General features: G+C 45.9%; 1 protein-coding gene across 1 annotated transcript in view; it reads right to left on the bottom strand.

Moving 5' to 3' along the window:
• Positions 1 to 2,827: 2,827 nt before the first annotated feature.
• LOC116515691 (guanylate-binding protein 4-like) overlaps positions 2,828 to 22,074 on the bottom strand; it is a 32,534-nt gene continuing 13,287 nt past the window's right edge. Inside the window, 11 exon segments of the mRNA XM_032227856.1 lie at positions 2,828 to 3,415; positions 5,743 to 5,936; positions 9,621 to 9,723; positions 9,894 to 10,106; positions 12,828 to 13,108; positions 14,216 to 14,458; positions 14,917 to 15,113; positions 16,645 to 16,754; positions 17,279 to 17,406; positions 18,176 to 18,369; positions 18,939 to 19,063. Coding sequence (XP_032083747.1) covers positions 3,215 to 3,415; positions 5,743 to 5,936; positions 9,621 to 9,723; positions 9,894 to 10,106; positions 12,828 to 13,108; positions 14,216 to 14,458; positions 14,917 to 15,113; positions 16,645 to 16,754; positions 17,279 to 17,406; positions 18,176 to 18,369; positions 18,939 to 19,063 — 1,989 coding nt within the window. The 3' untranslated portion in view covers positions 2,828 to 3,214.

Below are 22,074 nucleotides of genomic sequence, written 5' to 3'. Positions count from 1 at the left end.
GGAGATGTAGCTGCAGAGAGGATATGGCAGCTGCAAGAACTTTCTTCCCAAAGAAGGACTATAAAAGACCCTTCCCCCAAGTTCAGGGCCTTCAGGTGACATCAAGCCCACCCGAGGTCAGTGAGCACATGGGCTTTGTAATCCCGGATCCCTTCTCAAGCCATCTCTCCCCCCCCCCCGAAGGTTTTCAGGGCCAAGGCAGACTCTGGTGGTAAACCCTGTCCGAAAGGAGTGATGGGCCCCAGGGTCCCACGCCCAAAACGGGACAACCTTCCCCGCAGCTTCTCCGGAGAGCCCCGCACCGCCTCCGACTGCCCGATGGGTAGAAACTCTCTCTGTTCCCCAACTCCCCGGGACCACTTTCCCAGCGGCTTCCCCAAAAGCATTTCTGCCCAGGAGCCCCCCCCCCGCCTCCCCCTCCCCGCCATGGGCAGCAACCGTCTGGCCCCCAACGGACCCTCCCACCAGCCCTTCATTCCCCCACCCCAATTTCCAGGGGGCGTCCTTATTTCCCGGATCCCCCGCAATTGCTCGGCTAGAAACCAGCAGGGGGGACCCTCGCAGCCCCTCCGGAAGACCCCCGAGGCCAGAAAGCGTGGGCGAAGGACTGGAGCTGGGAGGGGGAAAGCGTCGCCCCCCTCTCCTCCCTGCCTGCTCCCCCCTTTTATACCGACTTTGCAAAGGAAATCAGGGGATCGCCCGCCGGCTCTCTTCGCTCCACCTGCGCTCGCCTCGGCGCTCTTCTCAAGAATCGGCGGCAGAAATCCAAAGCAGCCGCTTTCTCGGGCAGGCGGGTCAAAGGGACAGGCGGGACCCAGCCCGAAAACCTCTCCTCGTGCGAACTACGGCGATAGAGCTCTGGCTGGGGAGGGGAGGGGTGCAGAGAGGAGGGGGAAGGTCGGCTGAACCTCTCCGTCCCCAACCCCGTTATTTTTTTTCTCTCTCTCTCTCTCTGGTTTGCATGCCTAGGGGTTTTTTATGGGGTTTTTTGCATCCATGTGTGTGCCATTCGTAAGTGTGAATATAATAGACACGAGCAACTTTATATAGAGATGCCTGGAGTCGCTTGCGTTGCTTCGTCGTGCAACATGTTAACTTGGGCCAGATATTTTAGGGATCCCCTCCAATATTGCACCTGAGCCCTCTATACTTTTTAAAAGGGTACAGCTTGAAGCCGCAAGGAGGGAAGGTGGGTTCAGCAGCATCAACCTCTGACATTTTCTGAGAGTTGGAATGGAATGGAATGGAATGGAATAGAATAGAATTTAGAGTACAGTAGAGAAGAGTAGAAAGTAGAGTATTGAGTATAGAGTATAGAGTATATAGAATAGAATAGAATAGAATAGAATATTGAGTTCAGTGGAGTAGAAAGCAGAGTAGAGTGGTGTGAAGTGGAGTGGAATGGAACAGAATAGAAAATGGAATGGAATAGAATAGAATAGAATAGAATAAAGAATCTTGAATAGAATAGAATAGAATAAAATAGAACAGAACAGAATAGAAAATGGTACGGAATGGAATAAAATAGAATAGAATAAAGAATCTTGAATAGAATAGAACAGAACAGAATAGAATAAAGAATCTTGAATAGAATAGAACAGAACAGAACTTTATTAGGTCATAATATTAAAAAAATAGTACTGATATTAATAGTGGATAATAACATCCCTGTTAAGAAAATACATGTTCTCAAACTGTTAGGGTCACTCCCTAGTTTAGGTGCGTGAAAAGCCGATTAAATATGTGAGTAAATATAATCTTCCCAAAAAAATTTCTGAGAGTTGGGCAGGAGGTGCCACTTGCTTGTCACCCCATAACATGGGGGAAAGGCCGGAAAGGAGATGATTTGACTTATTGAATCTCATTAGATGTTTAAGTGTGTTATTGGTACAGGGTTCTGTACACTTGTTGAAAGCCAGGAGCTCAGTGGGGTTTGCACCAACAACCTACAACTTGTGGGGTCCTTGGTGCTCCCTGAGCTTGATTTTCTTGCAGACGTTTCATTACCCAACTAGGTAACAGCATCGGTGCTAGAAGGGAGTGGAGCCACCATCACTGACAAAGCCAGCCACTAGTATATAAACAAGGAGCAAATTCCACTCTCTCAATATCAATAATATATTTATTCATTATAAATATAATATTCCCCACCCAGCCTCCAAGAAATGAACTGCTACATGTTGGTGACCTCCAAATCTGGAGGCTTCCCACCTCTGCTTAAAAGGAACAACTTAATTCAGAGTTATGGCCAGAAAACATAAATCTCTTGGGGGGGATCTGGGGCTGGATCATCATCTGAGCATGTTCTATCTCTTATCTATATTCTAAATGATTCTTGGGCAACCCAACCCAAGATGATTTGTGAGTTTATTGCAAATGTCTGGGACTTTGTCCTAATTATCTTGTTTTACTCTTCCAGCCCACTTTGAGTTTCTGATTTGTTTTTGCTTTTTTTTTAAACTGACTCCTGAAAGGTTACACAACTCTTAAAGAGGGGATATCTTTTTTTAAAAAAATCCATGCAGAAGCCTGAAAAAAGCCTGGCTTGCTTTGATAAATAACTGAATCACTTTTGAAATGGGTGTTTTCCTTTTACCTTGTTCCGTAATGCAAAGCAGGAATTTAAAAACTAAGGAAACCAACTTATGTGGACTTCACACTGCAGAAGGCAAGGGCTGTAAAATGTTAATATTGAGCTGGGATGGTCACCCTCAATATGGAAACTTTATTGCTTGTTGCCACTTGCTTGCTAATAATCACGCTCCTTGGTTTTCCAAAAGTGTTTAAAGCTATGCCAATTGGGGCTCTTACTTAAAGACGCAACCACCTACTGGCATTCATTAGCTATTTCAAAAATCCTCCAATGACATGAATCTCAGCCTTCTTAAAGAAATCCCTAAGGTCTGAGAATGATTTTGCACGCCATGAGTTTAAATCTACGTAATGAATCTAAAATAACTGTATCATGAGCGCAGCCAGGTCCCTTCTAGGAAGTAGAGGCACTTTCTGGGAGAGAAATTTCATTTGAAATAAAATTGTCTGGAAAATTGATTTAGAAAATACTATTTATTGCCCTAATTATCTTGTTTTTCTTCTGCCAGACCACTTTGAGTTTCTCATTTCTTTAAAAAAAAAAAAAAACCTGACACCTGAAAAGTTATACAACTCTTAAAGCGGGGACATGCCTTTAAAAAATCCAAGCAGAAGTTTTAGATTAGAAAGGCTTAAATCCTTTTAGAAAATACGAAAGAGCTATCGGCCATACAATATGGGCTGCCTTTTTCAACAAGTCAAGAGCTGAGTCGGTCCAACTTGATGATTCCACAGCTTCCTTTTTGGTTTTGAGCTGCTTGGTTTCCTCTCTCAGTTGGTCCGATTCCTTGCGGAAACCCTCTTCCAACAAAGCCTTCTGTTCCTGCAGGCAGAGCAAGCATCATTATTAGAATGAAAGGAGACATGCAACTAGCTTTGCAGACCAGGTTCAACAATAGATTTGGCTATTTTACCCCCTCCTTCCTGGGCCACATCCAGTCCTTTAGAGGCCTGTGTGAGGTCAATGGAAATGAGGCATCAAATGAATATAAATACACAATTCTGAATTTTGTAGGTACAGAAACATATTTTCCAAGGTCTTTGCTGTTCCTCTTCCACCGACTGATCCGTTATGGCAGGGGTGTCAAACACAAGGCCCGTGGGCCGGATTTGGCCTGTGATGTGGTCAGATTTGCCCCATAGGGTAGTCCTGGAAAATGGAAGGAGCCAACCCGCCTCCCTTCGGCCTGATCTACCCAATGCAAAGAGGAAAGATCAGGCCAGCGTGGCTTCGATCCAGTCTACCCAATGCAAAGGGGAAATATGCCAGCAGTTTGGGGAATGGTGTCAAGCTGGCCACACCCACCCAGTCGGCCACACCCAGTGAGTGGCACCAAGCTGGCCATGCCCACCCATTGAGCCACGCCCACCCGGCCCCCAGAGGTCAACCACAGCTCTGATGCGGCCATCAATATGACATTGAGTTTGACACCCCTGCGTTACAGCATGTTTCTTGAATGCTGGTTTTTTTTTAAATTGTTGATGGTTGGTCCCTAAAAGGCAGAAGCTATTCACCACTTCAATATCTTCACCGTCAATACAATTAGTCGGTGTTGATCGGAGGACAGAGGTCAACCCCTAGGCCCCTTAAATACGGGGTGCCGCAGGGCTCGGTCCTGTCCCCCCTCCTATTTAATATCTACATGAAGCCGCTGGGTGAGATCATTCGCCGGCACGGGATTAAATACCATCAGTATGCGGACGATACCCAGCTGTATCTGTCTGCCCCGTGCCAACTCAGTGAAGCGGTGGAAGTGATGTGCCAGTGCCTGGAAGCTGTCAGGGTCTGGATGGGAATGAACAAGCTTGCACTCAACCCTGACAAGACCGAGTGGCTATGGATGTTGCCCCCCAAAGAAAGTCCAGATGTTCCGTCTCTAAACCTGGGGGTGTGAAGTCTTACACCCCTCAGAGAGGGCCCGCAACTTGGGTGTTCTCCTGGATCTGCAGCTGACACTAGAACACCATTTGTTGGCTGTGACCAGGGGAGCTTTTGCCCAGGTTCGCCTGGTGCACCAGTTGCAGCCCTATCTCGACCGGGAGGCACTCCAAATGGTCACTCATGCCCTCGTCACCTCAAGACTCAACTACTGTAACATGCTCTACATGGGGCTGCCCCTGAAAAGTGTTCGGAGACTACAATTGGTCCAGAATGCAGCCGCGTGAGCGATACTGGGTGTACCGAGGTACACCCATGTCACACCTATCCCCGCTAGCTGCACTGGCTCCCTATTGGTCTCCGAACGCGCTTCAAGGTGCTGGTTATCACCTTTAAAGCCCTACATGGCCTAGGAACTGGATATCTCCGTGACCGCCTCCTGCCACATACCTCCCAGAGTCCGATAAGATCTCACAGGATGGGCCTTCTCCGGGTGCCATCGACCACACAATGTCGACTGGCAGCTCCTCGGGGGAGAGCCTTCTCTGTAGCTGACCTGGCCCTATGGAATGATCTACCCCCTGAGATCCGGACCCTTCCCACTCTCTCAGCCTTCCGAAAGTCTACCAAGACCTGGCTGTTCTGGCAGGCCTGGGGCTGTTGATTCTTGATTGAGTTCCAGCCCCACTAAGAATTGAGTGTATGTTGTGTTCTTTTAACTTGCTTTATCTTTGTATTTTAAATTTTTTAGTATTTTTAAATTGTTTTTATGTAAGCCGCCCAGAGTCCTTCGGGATTGGGCAGCATACAAATTCATTAAATCTTGAAATCTTGAATCTAGTCCTCGACTTACAACAATAATTAAGCACAACATTTCTTTGACTTTCTGTTCCTTGACTTTCTTTACTACTAGTGTAACTCTGTAAGTGCTATGAACTGTTGTGACTAGTTTTGTTCTTCCTTGCTGTTTCACAGCACATCCCCCTGAGCACTAGAAAGCTTTCAGATGCTCCCTCTTCCACTGATGGTACAATTTCCTTTTTTTTTTAATAAAGTCTCACTGACTTTAAAATGTACCCCATGCAAATAAATGTATTCCAACGTTATCAAAATGACATGAAGTGAAGAGAATGTGACAAAAATAAAGAAAGAAGCACTTGTGGTATACAAACGTGTTCTAAATCCATTGCTTTTCTGTTTTGAAAGTCTGCATATTTGTTAATACACGTCTGCCTAATTACAACAAACCATTGCTGAGATAATAGTGCTACCTTGAGTTTGCTTTGCATCATCTTCTCACACTCTTCCGTTATCTGTTTCCTTTCTTCCTCCATCTTCTCCATTAGCTTCTGTTGGTTCATCTCATTACTCTGTTTCTGGTCCTCCACCTTCTGTTGGAGCATTTTCATTTCCTGCCTCAGGACCTCATCCTCTAGTTCTTTGGCTTTGGCCTTCATTTTTTTCTCTAAACCAGGAATAAAAAAAAGGACAAACATCTGCAGGTGGTGTGCAAGGTGGCTCGATTTGGTAGTCTGCAAATACTGTGATAAGTGAATAGATTTGGCATACAGGCAGTCCTGGCTCAACTGTAGTAATTGGGACCGAAATAAGCCACAGCATCATGTGACTGGGATGCTTATCGACACCAGTTCTGGCATCACATCATTAGCTACTTTAGTTATACAATTTGGGATGAACACCCTTTGACTCCAAGAACCAGGAACACTACTCTGGTGACCCTCAGGACACAGATAAACCTCCAAGGGCTTCAACGACCCTCTGAAAGGATGCAGAACTGTAGTGACTAGTTTTGTCCTTCCTTGCTGCTTCACAGCACATCCCCCTGAGTCTGCAAGGAATATAAATCTTTCCATTCCCCACTATCCTCTCGGAGCTTGGATCAGAAGCAAAACATCTTCAAAAGGAAAATACAAGAAAATCCAGTTGCCTCCTAAAAAAAGCACCTTTGGGAAAAACCATGACCTGGATCAGGGGTGAAATCCAGCAGGTTCTGAGGTTCTGGAGAACCGGTAGTGGAAATTTTGGGTAGTTCGGAGAACCAGAAAATGCCACCTCTGGCTTCCCCCAGAGTAGGGTGGGAATGGAGATTTCCCAGTATCCCTCTGCCACGCCCACCAAGCCATTCTCACAAAGCCACACCCACAGAACCGGTAATAAAAATTTTGAATTTCACCACTGACCTGGATGACTGAGAATCTCTACAGAGTTCCATCATTAGGTAGGAAGTCACATAATCCCCACTTGCCACTTCCTACTGGCTTCCCCATTGACTTTGCTTGTTGGAAGCCAGCAGTGAAGATCGCAGATGGGGATCACCTGACCACGGGATAAGTGGATAATAAGTAGATAAATAAGTGATTTGGCATATAGGCAGTCCTTGTTTAATTATGGCAATTGGGTGAATTTCCATCACTAAGTGACATGGTCGTAAAACAGAATATCATGTGACTGTGCCACTTAGCCACGGTAGTGCCAGGGTCCCAAGTAACACCCCCAATGAAAGAAGACTCCAAGGCTAGACATTCCTCAAAGTTCTATTTTATTAGAGATGTCATGTTGGCACATCTGGGAAAACTCGAATCTGAAAGCTTCCAGATTTTCCTCACCCAAAAGTCCAAGTCCCTGCCCAGCACCCACATCAGGGTGGGTTGCTACCAGCATTACTACCAGTTCGGTGGAAAAACATTTTTATTCTCAATGACGATCTGTTTCCATTCTGACAAGTTCGGGGACTAGTGTGGCAGGCCCCCCACCAATTAGTGTCCCATCAATGGTTTTCTATTCAGGTGGATTTCCAGATCTATGGTCACAGCTGTGCTGTACCATACTTGTATGTGTTCTGGAACCCCTCTGATGCCACAGGCTTGCCTAAGGTCTGGGTTGAGAGCATCCTTGAAGTGATGGATGAGGAGCCATTGCGGACAGTCCCTCAGCTTCCCAACTAGTCTTCAAACTCCCAAATTAGTTCCTTGGGCGGGGGCAGGGGGGGCTGCCAGCTGGCTTCAGCGCCTAAATCTGGGCCTCAGCTTCCACTCAGTGTGCCATGACTTCAAACCAACCCAGCATCAATTGGATGAATTCATCGGCATCTTCCAGCTCAGGAGCTTCCTTGTCATGAGGTTCTGCTATCCACTCTGCTACCTCAATTTCCTTCATCCTATCTGTCATCACGGAAATCAATTCCTGATCTGATGGATATTGATTTCCATATTAGTCGATGTAAGCCAGACTCGGTTGAGGAAATAGGCTAGCTTCCCTGGAATCCCGTCAAATGTCACTCTGAACTGTGTGGGGGGAGCGGCTGGCAGGACCATTTTCTGGGCCTGTGTGGGTTGCTGGTGCACTGGGCTGCCACAAGCTGTTGGGCTGGAATCTATTGTGAACAGTGATTGAAGCTGCAGTGGTGGCTGGGCTGGTACCAGTTGCAGAGCTATAACTGGTGGCTGGAAGTGACCAGTTGATGGATGGGCATCGGCTGCAGAATCGGTGCAGGTGTCCACTGATATTGCACCCACCCTTGGCCGGGGTACAATGCCCATCCAGGAGGGATCTGGAATGCTGGAGGTAGTCTGAAGTCCAGTTACTGGGGTGGAGTACTTGGTCCCCAGAGTCCTTGCTGTGGCCCCTGTAGCACCTGGGTGGGCTGGTTGAGCAAGCTTTGTTGCTGGGTCAACCCCAATCCCATGATGACCATCATCCCAAAAGGTCAGGCCCAATGTGTGAGGCTAGGGAACAAACCACTCCGTGCTGAGTGAAAGGAGGTAGACATCCTGGTCAGTGGCACTGCAGCTTCCTGGCCCAGGAAGGTGAACCTAGGCTGAGCAAGGGTCCATCTGGGCTGCTCGGTCCCAAGGGGTTGAGCGAGGCTACTCACATTGAGCTGGCCAAACTGCTCCAGGAGACCGACTGGTTGCTGGCTCCACGGCGGCAATGGGAAGTGCTCATAGTACATTTGCCCCGGTATTCTCCATTCGAGGGTTGGGATGAGTGGACTCATCTCTGGTTCCAACAGCACTGCCCCGGCCACCATCTCCTGGAATGGCATGGCTCCCATAGCTTTACCCCACAGGGTCCAGTCTGGTTGCGTGACTCGCTCAGATGCCAGCTTTTTGGGCCAGGCACCCAGCTGGCACTCCCTCTCCTCATCTTCTTCTTCTTCTTCCACCATGGTTTGGGAACGGGAGTACATGGTCTCAACATAAATTGCTAAACCAGCTCTTGTGGCTCCCTCCATGGCTTTCTTGTCTTCCTCCATCTTCCCTGAGTCTTCGTGCTGCCTGGTTTTGGGTCTACAGTCAAAACTCAGAACCCCCAACAGCACCCTGGAGTTCAGGAGAGCTGGTTGAATTTTTTAAAAGAGATTCGAGTTAATGTCAGGGTTCTAAGTTACACCCCCAACGAAAGAGGACTCCGAGAAGTCCCTGCCTATCACCCACATCTCCATCACATGGTCCAACCAAAGCACCATCCCAACTGGAGATGCCTCCCAGTTCCAGCCCTCCAGGTGCAGGTGACCTTGATTCTCTGAGAAAGGAATGTCATTATGACTATGTATCACCCCTGCTCCACACAATCCCTCCTCCCAGTTTCCCACAGTAGCAAATGTGGCAGGCCTGAAGGTCCAATGCAGCAGAAGACGGCTTCCAGGCCTGACTGTGCCACTTAGCAACAGTAGTTCCCGCATTTCTGGTTGCTCTCATTAAGTGAATCCCACACCCTCACTGAGTACACATCAGTTATTCCCCGGTAGCAACTTTCTGATGGCTTCCCCAATGACTTTGCTTGTTGGAAGATAGCAGTGAAAGTTGCAAATGATGATCACCTGACCATTGGACACTTTGATGGTCCTTCATTCCAAGACCATTTATACATTCTATTCATTCAGAACTGTCACACATTTGAACGATCGTTAACGAGGGATTTTTAAGTGAGGACTATCTGAGTATATGACTATATTTACAAATGTTGAATAATATGGGAGAAAAAGAAAACCTCTCTATTACCAAGTTAAATGGAGAGGAAGGCCTTTTCCCAATGAGTGATGGGTTTAAGGATAAATAGGTCTTTTCCCACCTTCAAAGCCAAACCAACATCCCACCATAATTGGACAGCTTGTTCACACATTTACCTTCTATTTCCTTCTCTTTCTCTTGAAGGCTCACATCACTTTGAAGGATGGTTTTGCTGATGTTTTCCTTGCTCTGGAGGAATTCTTTCAGGATTTTCCCTGCCTGATTGAAGGGGGAAAAGAGAATAATCTGGAGCGGTATAGAATGAGAAATAAGTTTTGCCAAAATAAATCAATCCAAAGTAAACCAACAATCTCCCCAGAGGATGGCCTGGCTCTCAAAATGAGAGCAACAAAATGAGTATTAATTTGGCAACGCTCATCATTTTGTACCATTATTCCTTTCTTAGGTGTCTCCAAGAATTGTTTCTCCACTTTTTGGAGGTCATTTACAAATTCCTGGTGGCCACCAGATCGGGAGTAGCTTCCGTTCTTGATATTCTGCTCCAGGTTCTCAGAGAGTGAGCTCAATAAAGCTGAACAGATTTCAGAAGATTTCAGCTCATTTTTCCTGCAGTACTCTTCCTTTTTGCTCTCCACAGTTTTCTGTTAGGAATAAAACAAAACAAAGCAAGAGTGGAGACTTGACAAATAAATCCATGTTTGTACACTGTATAAATTTGGGTGATCTCCCATGATTAAACAGAGCTTCATCACAATTTGAAATGACTCATGCTCTTCCTTCAATTTATCTAGAGCAGTGTTTCTCAACCTTGGAGGCTTTAAGAGGTGTGGACTTCAACTCCCAGAATTCCCCAGCCAGAATTCTGGGAATTGAAGTCCATACATCTTAAAGCACCTAAGGTTGAGAAACACTTAACAAAAGGATATTTAAGCCTTAGAGCAGGAACATAATTTTCCATAAAAGCTTGATGATGACATTGTTTGCCATCTTGTCAGTCTTACTGGCTGTTCCTAACCACATCCACCTTTAATCTTTCTGGGCAATCAGGAATCTTTCTAAACAAAATATCTGGTGGCAGCCATCCTCCATTTGATGAAGAAAATCTATACAACGCATCCAACAAGATCCAGAGACGCTCTGGACAAATGAGGCTATTTTACCCGCTCCTTCCTGGCCTTTGCACATTGTGATTGTGGTGACATGCAGACAGCCTCACAGATGTATACCTGCCCTTCATGTCCTCATCAGTACACAGTTCAGGACCTCACGGCAGTGTGACAGAACATAATAAATGTTGCTTGTTTCTAGGCAAGAACTATTTAACTTGTACATATTTTAATCATGTATCTTATATTTTAAATTTTGTATGGTATATCATGCCTTATGTCAGGAGTGTCAAACTTGATTTCATTGAGTGCCGCATCAGGGTTGTGTTTGACCTGGGGGGGCAGGGTGTGCATGGCTGGCTTGACGTCACTCATGTTGGGGGCAGCTGTGGTGGCCCGAGCACTCTGCCAGGGAATATGGAGTCGCAAGCTGCGTTTTCTCTGGCAGAGGAACCGTGGGCTGGGCCTTTGTTGTTGCTAGGGCGGCCGTGTAAGGCAGAGCTAAGCATCCCATGGCCCAGATCTAAGAACCTCACAGGCCAAATCTGGCCCCTGCGCCTTGAGTGTGACACCCACTGTTCCCTCTAAGGTGCGCGATTGCGCGGCCGCTCACATGGCTGCAATACCCCGCGCACTAGTTTCTAATTGCCGCGCAGAGGCACGTGAGGCACGTTAGGTATCTGGACACGAACTACAGAGCGATCGCAATCAAAACCTCCTCCAGCTAAACCTTTTCTACTGCAATACATTGCCGCCCAACTTCAGGATTCAGTGTAGGTTGAAAAGAAAAAAGGGAAAGGGGAGCTTAAAGATTTAAAACACTGGAGCAAATGCTTCAGAGGCAACAGTTTTCACAGGGAATAATTAGAACAGTCAGAGAGCCCTGCCTGGAGTTTTGCTCCCCCCCCCCCCCCCCAACTTCAGACCTGCTGCAAGATTGGCTAATTTGCTATTGCCTGGGCTGGCTCTCCCCGGTTACATTTAGCAAAAATGTAGCTCTTTTGAGCTCTTTTTCTCCCTCCTCGCTTCTCGGGGCTCCACCAATGGGGGAGCAAAGCCCAGCACCAGGCCTTGGGCTAACACAGGGGTCTGCAAAGTTGGCTGTTTTAAGACTGGTGGACTTCAACTCTCAAAATTCTGGAAGTTGAAGACCACCAGTCTTAAAAGAGCCAACTTTGCAGATCCCTTGGCTAACATGATTGATGCCCTCGGAGTTGGAAAGAGGCGAGAGAGCCCGGTCACATGAGTCATGACATGACATCAGCTTTGTGACCACATTGCTGAGTAATAAAAATTCCAGTCCCACATTGTAATGAAGGAGTACCTATATTTGATAACTCATTGGGATTTTCAAAGTCATTGAGAATATTTTTGCTTTTAATCTAATTAAACTTCCTATCTGTCAGTTTAAAATAGTGACTTCCATAGAGCAAACTAAAATCACTACTTTATAAACAAAAGGAAGGTGTTTTTTTCTCTTATTTGGTTACGGTAGAGCCATTTTAACAATCTATTTATATTTGCAAGTAGTATACAGTTTAGAAATTAGTTTTGCAGTAGTAGTATGTTACTGAAACCCTCTGTACAGAGAGCAGCAAATTCCCACAAATTTTTTAAACAATCAGCAAGCATTGTTGAACACGCAGGCAATAAATCCTTGAGTTTACAAATTAATGATGGAAGAAAACTCTTAGATGTGAATGAGACTTTAATTATGGTAATTTTAATAATTTTACTCATTTAAAATAGAAAATTGCATATAATACATTCACAGAAGCATACAGTGTATAGACAACTTTTGCAATTGAATGTTAACTCATTAAAATGAAGTATATCAAGTGAAATTCATTAAAATGAAGTATATCAAACATTTACTATTTTAATATTAGTGGTATTAAGTGCCATTTATATATTCATTTCAAAGCTCATTTTTATTTAATCCAAAATTAATTTGAAAAGATAATTGTAATAATTGATAAACCCTAACTCTATAGGTACATCATCAGTCAGTGCTGATGTCAAAACGTAAGGCTGGAGTAAATGTTGTTACGAAGAAAAAGTGCAGCTGGAAGTTTAAACCAGAATGGTTGGGACTCAGGCATGAAAATGTGCCGCTCAAACACTATACTTTTCCGTCCACACTGAAAAAAAATTAGAGGGAACATTGGTGACACCCCTGCCTTATTTTAATTGTGATCCTTCTGACACAAACAAACAAATATCCTCTATGAAGGTTGCTGTCTTATTATTACCTACCATGAATTCAGCCTGGAATTGACGTGTATCATCCTTAAAGGCACGAGCCATGAACTTCTTGAGGGCTTGTTCCTCACATTTTTTGTGTACATCCAGAAGTTCCTGGAGAGTCTCAGTGGGTAGCTCCACACATTGCTCCATCAGTTGAGCATAGTGAGCAACAGCTTCCTGCACGGCTGCCCTGTTCTCAATCTCTGCCAAAACCAACACTGCGTTCTCCAGGCAGGGAACGTTCCCACTAGAGATAGTATCCACATAGGCCTTGACTAACTTTGTCAACACTGCATGGAGAAAAATAGTACAGATTGTTGGACCATCAGCCAGACATCTTCAACCATCATTATTCATTATGGCCCACTCAAGAATTTAAGGCATTGCGCCATAACATTCTTGCTAATCATCTATGGAGCTTCTCAGTCATCCAGGTCATGGTTGTCCCAAAGGTGCTTTTTCTAAAGGCAACTGGACTTCCTTGGTTTTTCCTTGAAGATGTTTCTCTTCTCATCCAAGAAGCTTCTTCAGTTCACTGAACTGAGCTGAACTGAAGAAGCTTCTTGGATGAGGGTCGAAATGGCTTCAATAAAAAGCCAAGAAAGTCCAGTTTCCTTTTGAAAAAGTACTGTTGGGACATGCTTGCCAGTTAGGATGGACGGGTCACTGCCAAATTTTCCCACTAGCATATCTTTCTGCAGGACACTTCATTTAGTAGAATGAGGCATAATGAGCGCAAATCTTCAAGACTTAACAATAGCTGATAAGACAAAAAAGTCTAAATAGAGACATAAAGAGCCAAGGTGGCGCAGTGGTTAAATGCAGCACTGCAGGCTACTTCAGCTGACTGCAGTTCAGCAGTTCGGCTGTTCAAATCTCACCAGGCTCAAGGTTGACTCAGCCTTCCATCCTTCCGAGGTGGGTAAAATGAGGACCCGGATTGTTGTTGGGGGTGATATGCTGACTCTGTAAACTGCTTAGAGAGGGCTGAAAGCCCTATGAAGTGGTATATAAGTCTAACTATTGCTATTGCTAAAGACAGCAGAATAGAAAAGAAAGGACTGGGGAAGATAACAAAATTCCCAGACTTGTAAATAGAAAGGCAGAAGAAAGTAAAGGTGGAACCCATAGTAATAGGTTCCTGGGATGCAAAGTCAAAACAATTGGAGCTTCAACACTATCAGCACTGACAAAATCCCCATCAGTCAATTGCAAATGGCAGTTTTACTCAAAACCAGAGTATAACCCAAGAGGATACCTTTAACGTCATCAAACATGCACATCTGCCTATCCCAGATCCTTGAGGACTTGATAGGTGGACAAAAGTGCCAAATCCATGGAAGCATCTGGCTCAGTATGCAACCAAGCATAATTATAATAGAGCTAGAAGGACTCACAGTTGCCAGTGACAATGTGCCCTCCTGGAAGAGTCTTTTCTTGAGATGTTTCATAGATATGACGACAGAATTTCTTTGCTTGTTCCACAAAACCTTTGTGCAGCTGATCATCTGACATCTGTTCCACATTGCGTAAGTTCTCAGGTACAGTAGGGCAATCAAAGACGAAGCACTTCCGGGTGGGGAAGAACAGTCGGATACATTGCCGTGTCAGATTGAATGCCTGCTCCTTCTTGCTGTCACCTAGAAAGCAACATGTCCATCTTGCAAGTAAATCTGAATTGCATCTGCCAGTGGGCATTTCACTGGGGAAAGTCCCCATTCCTATTAATTAGCACTATTTAATTGTTATCCTTACCAAGTACAAGTATATCCTCTTACTTTGGCCACCCTTCCTCTCTTATAGAGGCCACAAATCTATAATGTGAGTTTTTCTTGTTTCCAAGTCAGTGATTTTAGATAATCTCTATTTAACACACTGCACTGTGATTTGCCCAGAAGGACTGTGTGGAAAAGCAATTTCTACAATTTCCTGATTTCTAGTCTGGTGCCTTCATTCTAGACCAAGAGCCTTTGGTGACTCTTTTTCTTCTTGAGGTCTATTCTGGGCCTCCCTAAAGAAGGAAAAATTAGACCTAATGGCTCCTATTCCATTCCACCTATGACCACATAGATCTTCACACCGAATTTGTCATCCATACCTTTTTTTAATTTCAGAGTCTGTTCGAGATATTCATCCTCTTTGATGGATTTCCCATCCCGTTCCAGCTGCAGTGTGAAATCTCGCACAGTCCAGACAAATGTTGGGAAGAAGCCAACAAATTCAGCCGTGTCATCTGTATGTCCAAGAGTGGAGGAAGACTTGGCCTTGATACGTTTAGACAGCTCCGTCACAAAACTGTTGGCCCCGTTTAGAAATCAAACAATATACTTGTACAGTGAATAAAGAGGATGGTCTTGAAGGATGGAGAGAAGAAGTGTCAAATAAATGAAACTTAGATCAGGCAAAAAAGGAGATTGCAAAAACGCCTGAGATAGACCCCATCTCAATTCTTGAGAAGTAAAAAGAGGGAGGAAAGGAAGCACAATCAGACTGTCAAGATGCTATAACTGTAGCTATTCTAATAAAAGTAACTTTAGGTCTACATGGTGTCTGATTCCTTCTCTGGTCAACCTGATAGTGCTGACATCAAAAGAAAACATGCCAGTTCTTTCCCTACCTCAGAGCCAGACATGGTCGATCGAGGAAGGAGAAGCACATGGGTTGGTTGGTTCCTAAAAACTACTTACTGTATTTGAAAGGAGTTTCCATATAAAGCACTCCATGGTAGTGGATCTGGGTACTTGAGAGACCGCCTTCTGCCGATTACCTCCCTCCGACCGATTAGATCGCACAGACTGGGCCTCCTCCGAATCCCATCCGCCAGTCAATGTCGACTGGCGACTACACGGAGGAGAGCCTTTTCTGTTGCAGCTCCGACCCTGTGGAACGATCTCCCCGTCGAGATCCGCACCCTCACCACCATCCAGACCTTTCGCGCAGCCCTCAAGATCTGGCTCTCCCATCAGGCCTGGGGATAGGTTCCCAATTTACCCGCCCGAGTGTTGACTGTGGAATGAAAGTTGTGTTTTTATTATTTTTCTTTTGTTCACATTTTGTTTGTTTTTTGATATTGCACCCCCTTCCCCGTGATTGTAAGCCGCCCTGAGTCCCCTCAGGGAAAAGGGCGGCCTATAAATCTTAATAAATGACTAAATGACTAAATGACTAAATTTATATTTATTTGCCAAAATTCTTTTCTTAATATTTGCTTTTGCGTATTAATTCTACTCATGATGCAGCACAACACCCCAAAAAAACTAGTTTCTCTTCAATCATTATTTATTAAAATATATTGTATATAGATACAATATAATTAACATACAGCTAAGGTTACCCATAGATTTCTCCCTTTTCTCCACTGTTAAGGAGACCAAGTGCCATACATCTCAGTGCTACTGAAAGATTTCTGAAAGAATCCAAAAGTGCCAGATTAATGTGAGTTGCAATGAGAAGGTTGGGATAGATTGACGAGATCAGACACCATTTTAAACATCTTGAGTTGTTTAAAACAAAACAAAATGTTCTTCCTTTTTTGTCTCTTTCATTTTCTTATTCTATATTTATTTTTCTTAATTTTTACCTCATTTCTTGAAACCTTTAATAAAACCTATACCCCAAATAAAACAAAACAAAATTCTAATAACAGACTTAACTTACTCCTTGCCTCAATCCATTTCTGTGTCTGCACAATACCCCAAAATGTAAGCCAGTCAACATTCAATCTAATCAAGCTTAGCATGTGGGAAATTGCAATGGGTGAGTTTTGAAATTATGTAGGCAAGGATGTTCCTGAAGGCCATAACAGAGTTATCCTTGCAAAGGATACTGAAGCTTGTCCAGGGCAGTCTGATCAATGGTCCCCACACTGTTGTAGACCAGGGTGCTGCTCAACAATACGGCCAAAGAGCAGATCCAGGTATCGTTTTCAGGACTGCCCTGAAGAGGAAAAAGAATAGGTTATGATCTGTTCCTGATTTCTGCTGAGTATGTGTATCTATGTCTATTAGAAGGCAACATTTTATAAGAATAAGATACCATTCATTCACCAGCTAAGTATACATTCACTGAGTCATCATCTATTCAGACAATCACAGGGTGCTGGGAGTTGTAGTTTAGGAAAATTTGAGGCCATGCATTGTAGGAGTTTCAAAGGACAGTTGCAGGGTGTTATATAAAAGCAAGTCTCCCCCATTTATTTCACTTGTCAAAAGCTGGCTAGGAAGATGGTAAATGTCCCTGAGACTCTACAACTATCATATATACATGCTAATTGCCAAGCTCCTAAATTTTTATCATGTGACCATGCTGATATTGTGATGGTTCTAAATGCAACACTTTTTTTCAGTGCTGCTGTAACTTCAAATAGTCGCTAAATGAATACTTGTCAGTCAAGGACTACCTGTAAACAGATGTTTCATCAGTGTGATTTTATACAAAGAAATACACAAATACAAAATCACCTTTTCAGGGTCACCTAACCCTTCAGTATCCAGCAGGACAAGGGTTTGGTTAGGCCTGTCCAGATGGGGAACACACCACATCCAGATTCCTTTCGTTTTTGCTTGCACTGTGGAGCCCAAAGGGAAACCTACAAATGGAAAAATGTGATATGGTTTAGATCCCAAACGGTCATCTTGTAATATGTGAGCTAACACCAGTTTTTCTGGTTGTTTACTGAATTTACCCCTGGAAACAGGAAGTTATGCTTGGTGCAGTTTCCAGATGAAAATGCTCATCAAATATACTTCATTTTGCAATATATGATACCCTCAAAAGATAAGGGGCCTACATTTCTGAGAAGCTAGAAAACATCAGAAGAAGACTTATAAATATGTATTGATTAAAAAACAATTAAAACACTCTGTAATGGTAGGTGTGAAAGTCCTTGGGAGATGGACAAAGAGATGCTGCCTAGCCCAAAACAACGATCAGATGAGAAACAGTACAGGCTGCCGACTAATACTGGGAGGACAAGAGGCTCAGAAGGGACCCTCCCTAGTTTCTCCAGTGGTAAAGATGAGTGAAGAATTGCACTTTCAGTCATGCAACATTTGTCAAGGCAGCTTCACAACAAAGCAAAATAGCTCATTTGGTCATGTTTCCTGACTGGTTTTCCCCACAAGGCTGACATTTTGTAATCTTATTATCATAAAGGTTATGATAAAATTTTGCAAGATCACATCAGCCTAAATAGTCCATTCATTGTCATTGGACCACAATGGGCATTTTGGAAAATGATAGTCCTGGACTCCATACCTGTCCATCAGAGGAGAAAACCCAGGATTTGGGGATGTTTCTTTTCCCACAAAGGTTTTGCCCTTATCCATATTGCCCTTGCTCATCTCAGTCCTTCTCACCTGAATTTTTGCCAGCCAGCTTGTTCATCAGGTAGGACTTGCCCGTGCGATACAGTCCCACGATGGACACCACCACCACCGGATTCCGGATGTCTGAGAGCAACTGAAGGGCCTCCGGAGAAACATGAAGGCGATTTCTTATGTTCTCAATCAGGCACACCGGAGCTTCCATCATGACTTTGGAGGAGATGCAGCTGCAAAGGAGATGTGGCAGCTGCAGAAACTTTCTTCCCAAAGAAGGACTATAAAAGACTCTCCCCCAAGTTCATGACCTGTGACATCAAGCCCAGGTCAGTGAGTACATGGGCTTTGTAATCCCAGATCCCTTCTCAAGCCATCTTCCCCCCCAGACTTTCAGGAGCCACTCAGCTGAAGGGAAGCCGGTGTCCAGAACTAACCCAGCTCCCAGTAGCAGATCCAGTCCAAAGGGAGTGATGCATGGGTCCCCAAGTCCCTGAGCTGAAATGGGATCACCATCCCCCCAACTTCCCCGGAGCCCCACACAGCCTCTGATCACTGCCCACCCAGGTCCGATATGGTCCCCAATGGTTCTCCAGCCAGCCTTTCATTCCCTCCCATCCCCGTTTCCAGGGGTCGTCTCTGCTTCCCGGATCCCCTGTAACTGCTTGACCAGAAAGGAGACCCATCTAGCCACTCCCAAGGACTCCAAGTCCAGAAAACTCCTGTTGCTGCAGCGAAGGATCAAAGCCCAGAGGGGAGGTGGGGAAAAGCAGATGCCCCCCTCAGTCGATCCCCCTTTTACCGTCTTTCCAAAGAAATCAATGGATCGCTCGCCAACTCTCTTCGCAGCCCTCCGTGATCTTTTTCTTCCTGTGCTCCTTTCACAAATTTTTTATAGCCGCAGTAGCCGAAAGCGGCCAATTCCTCCTAAACAAAGAGCAAACTCCACTCTCTCAATGTCAATAATGTATTTATTCATTATAAATATAATACATTCCCCACCCGGCCTCCAAGAAATGAATCACTACATGTTGGTGACCCCCTAATCTGAAGACTTCCCAGCTCAGCTGAAAGGTACCAACTGGATTCAGAGTTATGGACAGAAAACATAAATCTCTTGGGGGGAATCTGCAGGTTGACTATTATCTGAGCAAGTTCTATTTCTTATCAGTTTCAGCTGTTACTAGGTGGTACAGTCATTAAGCGAGATAGCATATGATTATACTGAATTATGATGTCAGCTCTGGCTGCAGTCAATAACTGAATCACTGCAGGTTATTAAGTGTAACTTCCTATTGGTTTCTCCAATGACTTTACTTATCAGACATTGGCTGCAAAGGTTGCAAATAGCAATTGTGTTACTTTAGGATGCTGTAAAAGTTGGAAATATATGTGCAAATCACAATCATGTGACCATGGTGAGGCTGTGATGGCCACAATGTCAAGGGCCAGTTACCATATGTGTTGTGGCCCAGCAGGATCCGGTTGAGCTGCTGATGGACTCGGATAGCGAGGAACCATATGAGTCTGCTCTGGATGATGTGGGCAGGGTTCAGACTCAGAGCAGGGACCAGAGAGGCTGGTTGGCCACCAGGAAGCGCCTGAGGCATGGAACAGTGGGGAGGATCAAAGGCAGTTTGTCCCTGATGCTTCTGTCTGGGCCTATGAAGGCCCCCACACAGCCCTTGCACCTGGTCGTTGGGGATCAAGAAGAGGCCATCCAGTTTTACATTGCTTTGGGCCTGCATTTCCCCGTGGTCCTGGGCTTGGCTTGGCTGCAGGCGCACGACCCCCAGATTTATTGCTCCCAGAACCTGGTCACGTTCCTGTCCCTGCAATGTGTCGACCACACCCATCATGTCTGTGCAGGCCAGGTGCTGAGTTTGCCCATGGTGTCCTGGCTGGCGGACTTATCGGAGTTCACGGACGCCTTTAGCGAGCAGGAGGCAGACCAATTGCTGCTGCACCGGCCTTATGACTGCCCCATTGACTTGGTGCCGGACACGCAACTCCCTGTGGGTCATCTGTACGCCATGTCCGAGCTGGAGTTGGCCGCATTGCGAGACTTTCTGGACAATAACCTCATCCAGGGTTTTATCCGGCCCTCCTCTTCGCCACTGTCTGCCCCGGTCTTGTTCATTAAGAAGAAGACTGGGGATCTGAGACTCTGTTGTGATTATCGTCGCTTGAATGCAATCACGGTGTGCATTCCCTCTGCCCCTGATTCCTGAGCTTTTGGAGCGTCTCCAGGAGGTGACAGTGTTCACGAAACTGGACTTTTGTGGCACCTATAATCTGGTCTGAGTCCCGGGGGGGTACGAATGGAAGACGGTCTTCGGCACCCAGTACGAACATCTTGAGTACACAGTCATGGCGTTTGGATTGACCAATGCCCCACCCGTCTTCCAGCATTTTATGAATGATATCTTCCGGGACCTCTTGGACCAGTTTGTCGTCATTTACCTGGATGACATTTTGATTTACTCGGCTTCTCAGGAGGCTCATCAGCAGCACCTACATCTGGTCCTGCAACGACTCCATGAGCATCGTTTGTACACGAAGCTGGAGAAGTGTCAGTTCTGGCAGACTACTATCGAGTTCCTGGGGGACCGTATCTCCCCTGAAGGAATTGCGATGGAGCAGGGCAAGGTAGAGTCTTTGTGCAGTTGGCAAACTCCTCGGTGAGCGAAGGATGTCCAGCGACTCCTCGGGTTTGCCAACTACTACCAGACCTTCATCCCCAGCTTCGCTTCCCTGACCGCGCCCCTCACTCAGCTCCTGCAGAAGAAAGTGCCATTTTGCTGGGGGCCTACGGAGCAACATGCGTTCAAGGCCCTGAAGCATGCCTTCATGAAGGAGCCTTTTCTGAAGCACCCTGATCCCCATCATCCGTTTGTGGTGGAGGTGGATGCGTCCAACATTGCGGTGGGCACGGTGTTACTGCAGGCTCATGCCCCTGACGGTACCCTTTTCCCTTGCACTTTCTTCTCGCGGAAACTCAATCCTTCCGAGCGCAATTACACCATCTGGGAGAAGGAGTTGCTGGCCATTAAGGTGGCGTTTGAGGCCTGGAGGCATCACCTGGAGGGGGCCAGGCATAAAGTCAAGGTCCAGACGGACCACAGGAATCTAGAGTTCCTGAAAACAGCACGCAAGCTGAACCAGCACCAGATCCGGTGGTCTCTGTTCTTTGCCCGGTTCAACTTCCAAGTGACCTACATTCCGAGTGTGCGCAACCAAAGGGCGGATGCCCTGTCCAGGAAACCTGAGTACTCTAGCACTGCAGACCCACTTCCACCCTGGACAGTTTTGCCCATCAAATCCTTCACTGCAGTTCACAAACCCGTGGACTTACGGTCTCGGATACCAGATGCGCAGCGGTATGACGAGGGGGTGGAGCAACGGAAGGCAGGGGTAGGGCCGGCCTCCCTATGGACCTTCGACAATGATCTCTTGAGGTAACAGGACAGGTTCTATGTGCCCACAGGGCCTCTCCAGGGACTTATTCTCTCCCATTGCCATGACAATCCGGCGGCGGGACATTTTGGCTTTTTCAAGACTTTGAACCTGGTCTCCGTACCTTTTGGTGGGCCCGCTCATGACACAACATAAAGACGTAGGTCACCTCTTGTGTACAGTGTCGGCAGGCCAAGTCAGCAACAGGGTTGCTTCAGCCATTGCCGACCCCAGACAGACCCCGGGGAGCCGTGTCCATGGACTTTCTGACAGAATTGCCTTCATCTTTGGGTCCACTGTCCTTGTGGTGGTGGACATGCTCACGAAGATGGCACATTTCATTCCGTGTTGGAGATTGCCAACAGCCCGCACCACCGCCCACATGTTCATCCAACACATCTTCCGGCTACATGGCCTACCCGATTGGGTCATGTCGGACCATGGGACACAGTTCGCGGCCCAGTTCTGGAAAGGTCTGATGG

This window comes from Thamnophis elegans, chromosome 12 (assembly GCF_009769535.1).
Source record: "Thamnophis elegans isolate rThaEle1 chromosome 12, rThaEle1.pri, whole genome shotgun sequence".
NCBI classification, from domain to species: Eukaryota; Metazoa; Chordata; class Lepidosauria; order Squamata; family Colubridae; genus Thamnophis; species Thamnophis elegans.
The sequence above is the reverse complement of the archived record's forward strand: the minus strand, read 5'-3'. Positions and strand labels throughout refer to the sequence as shown.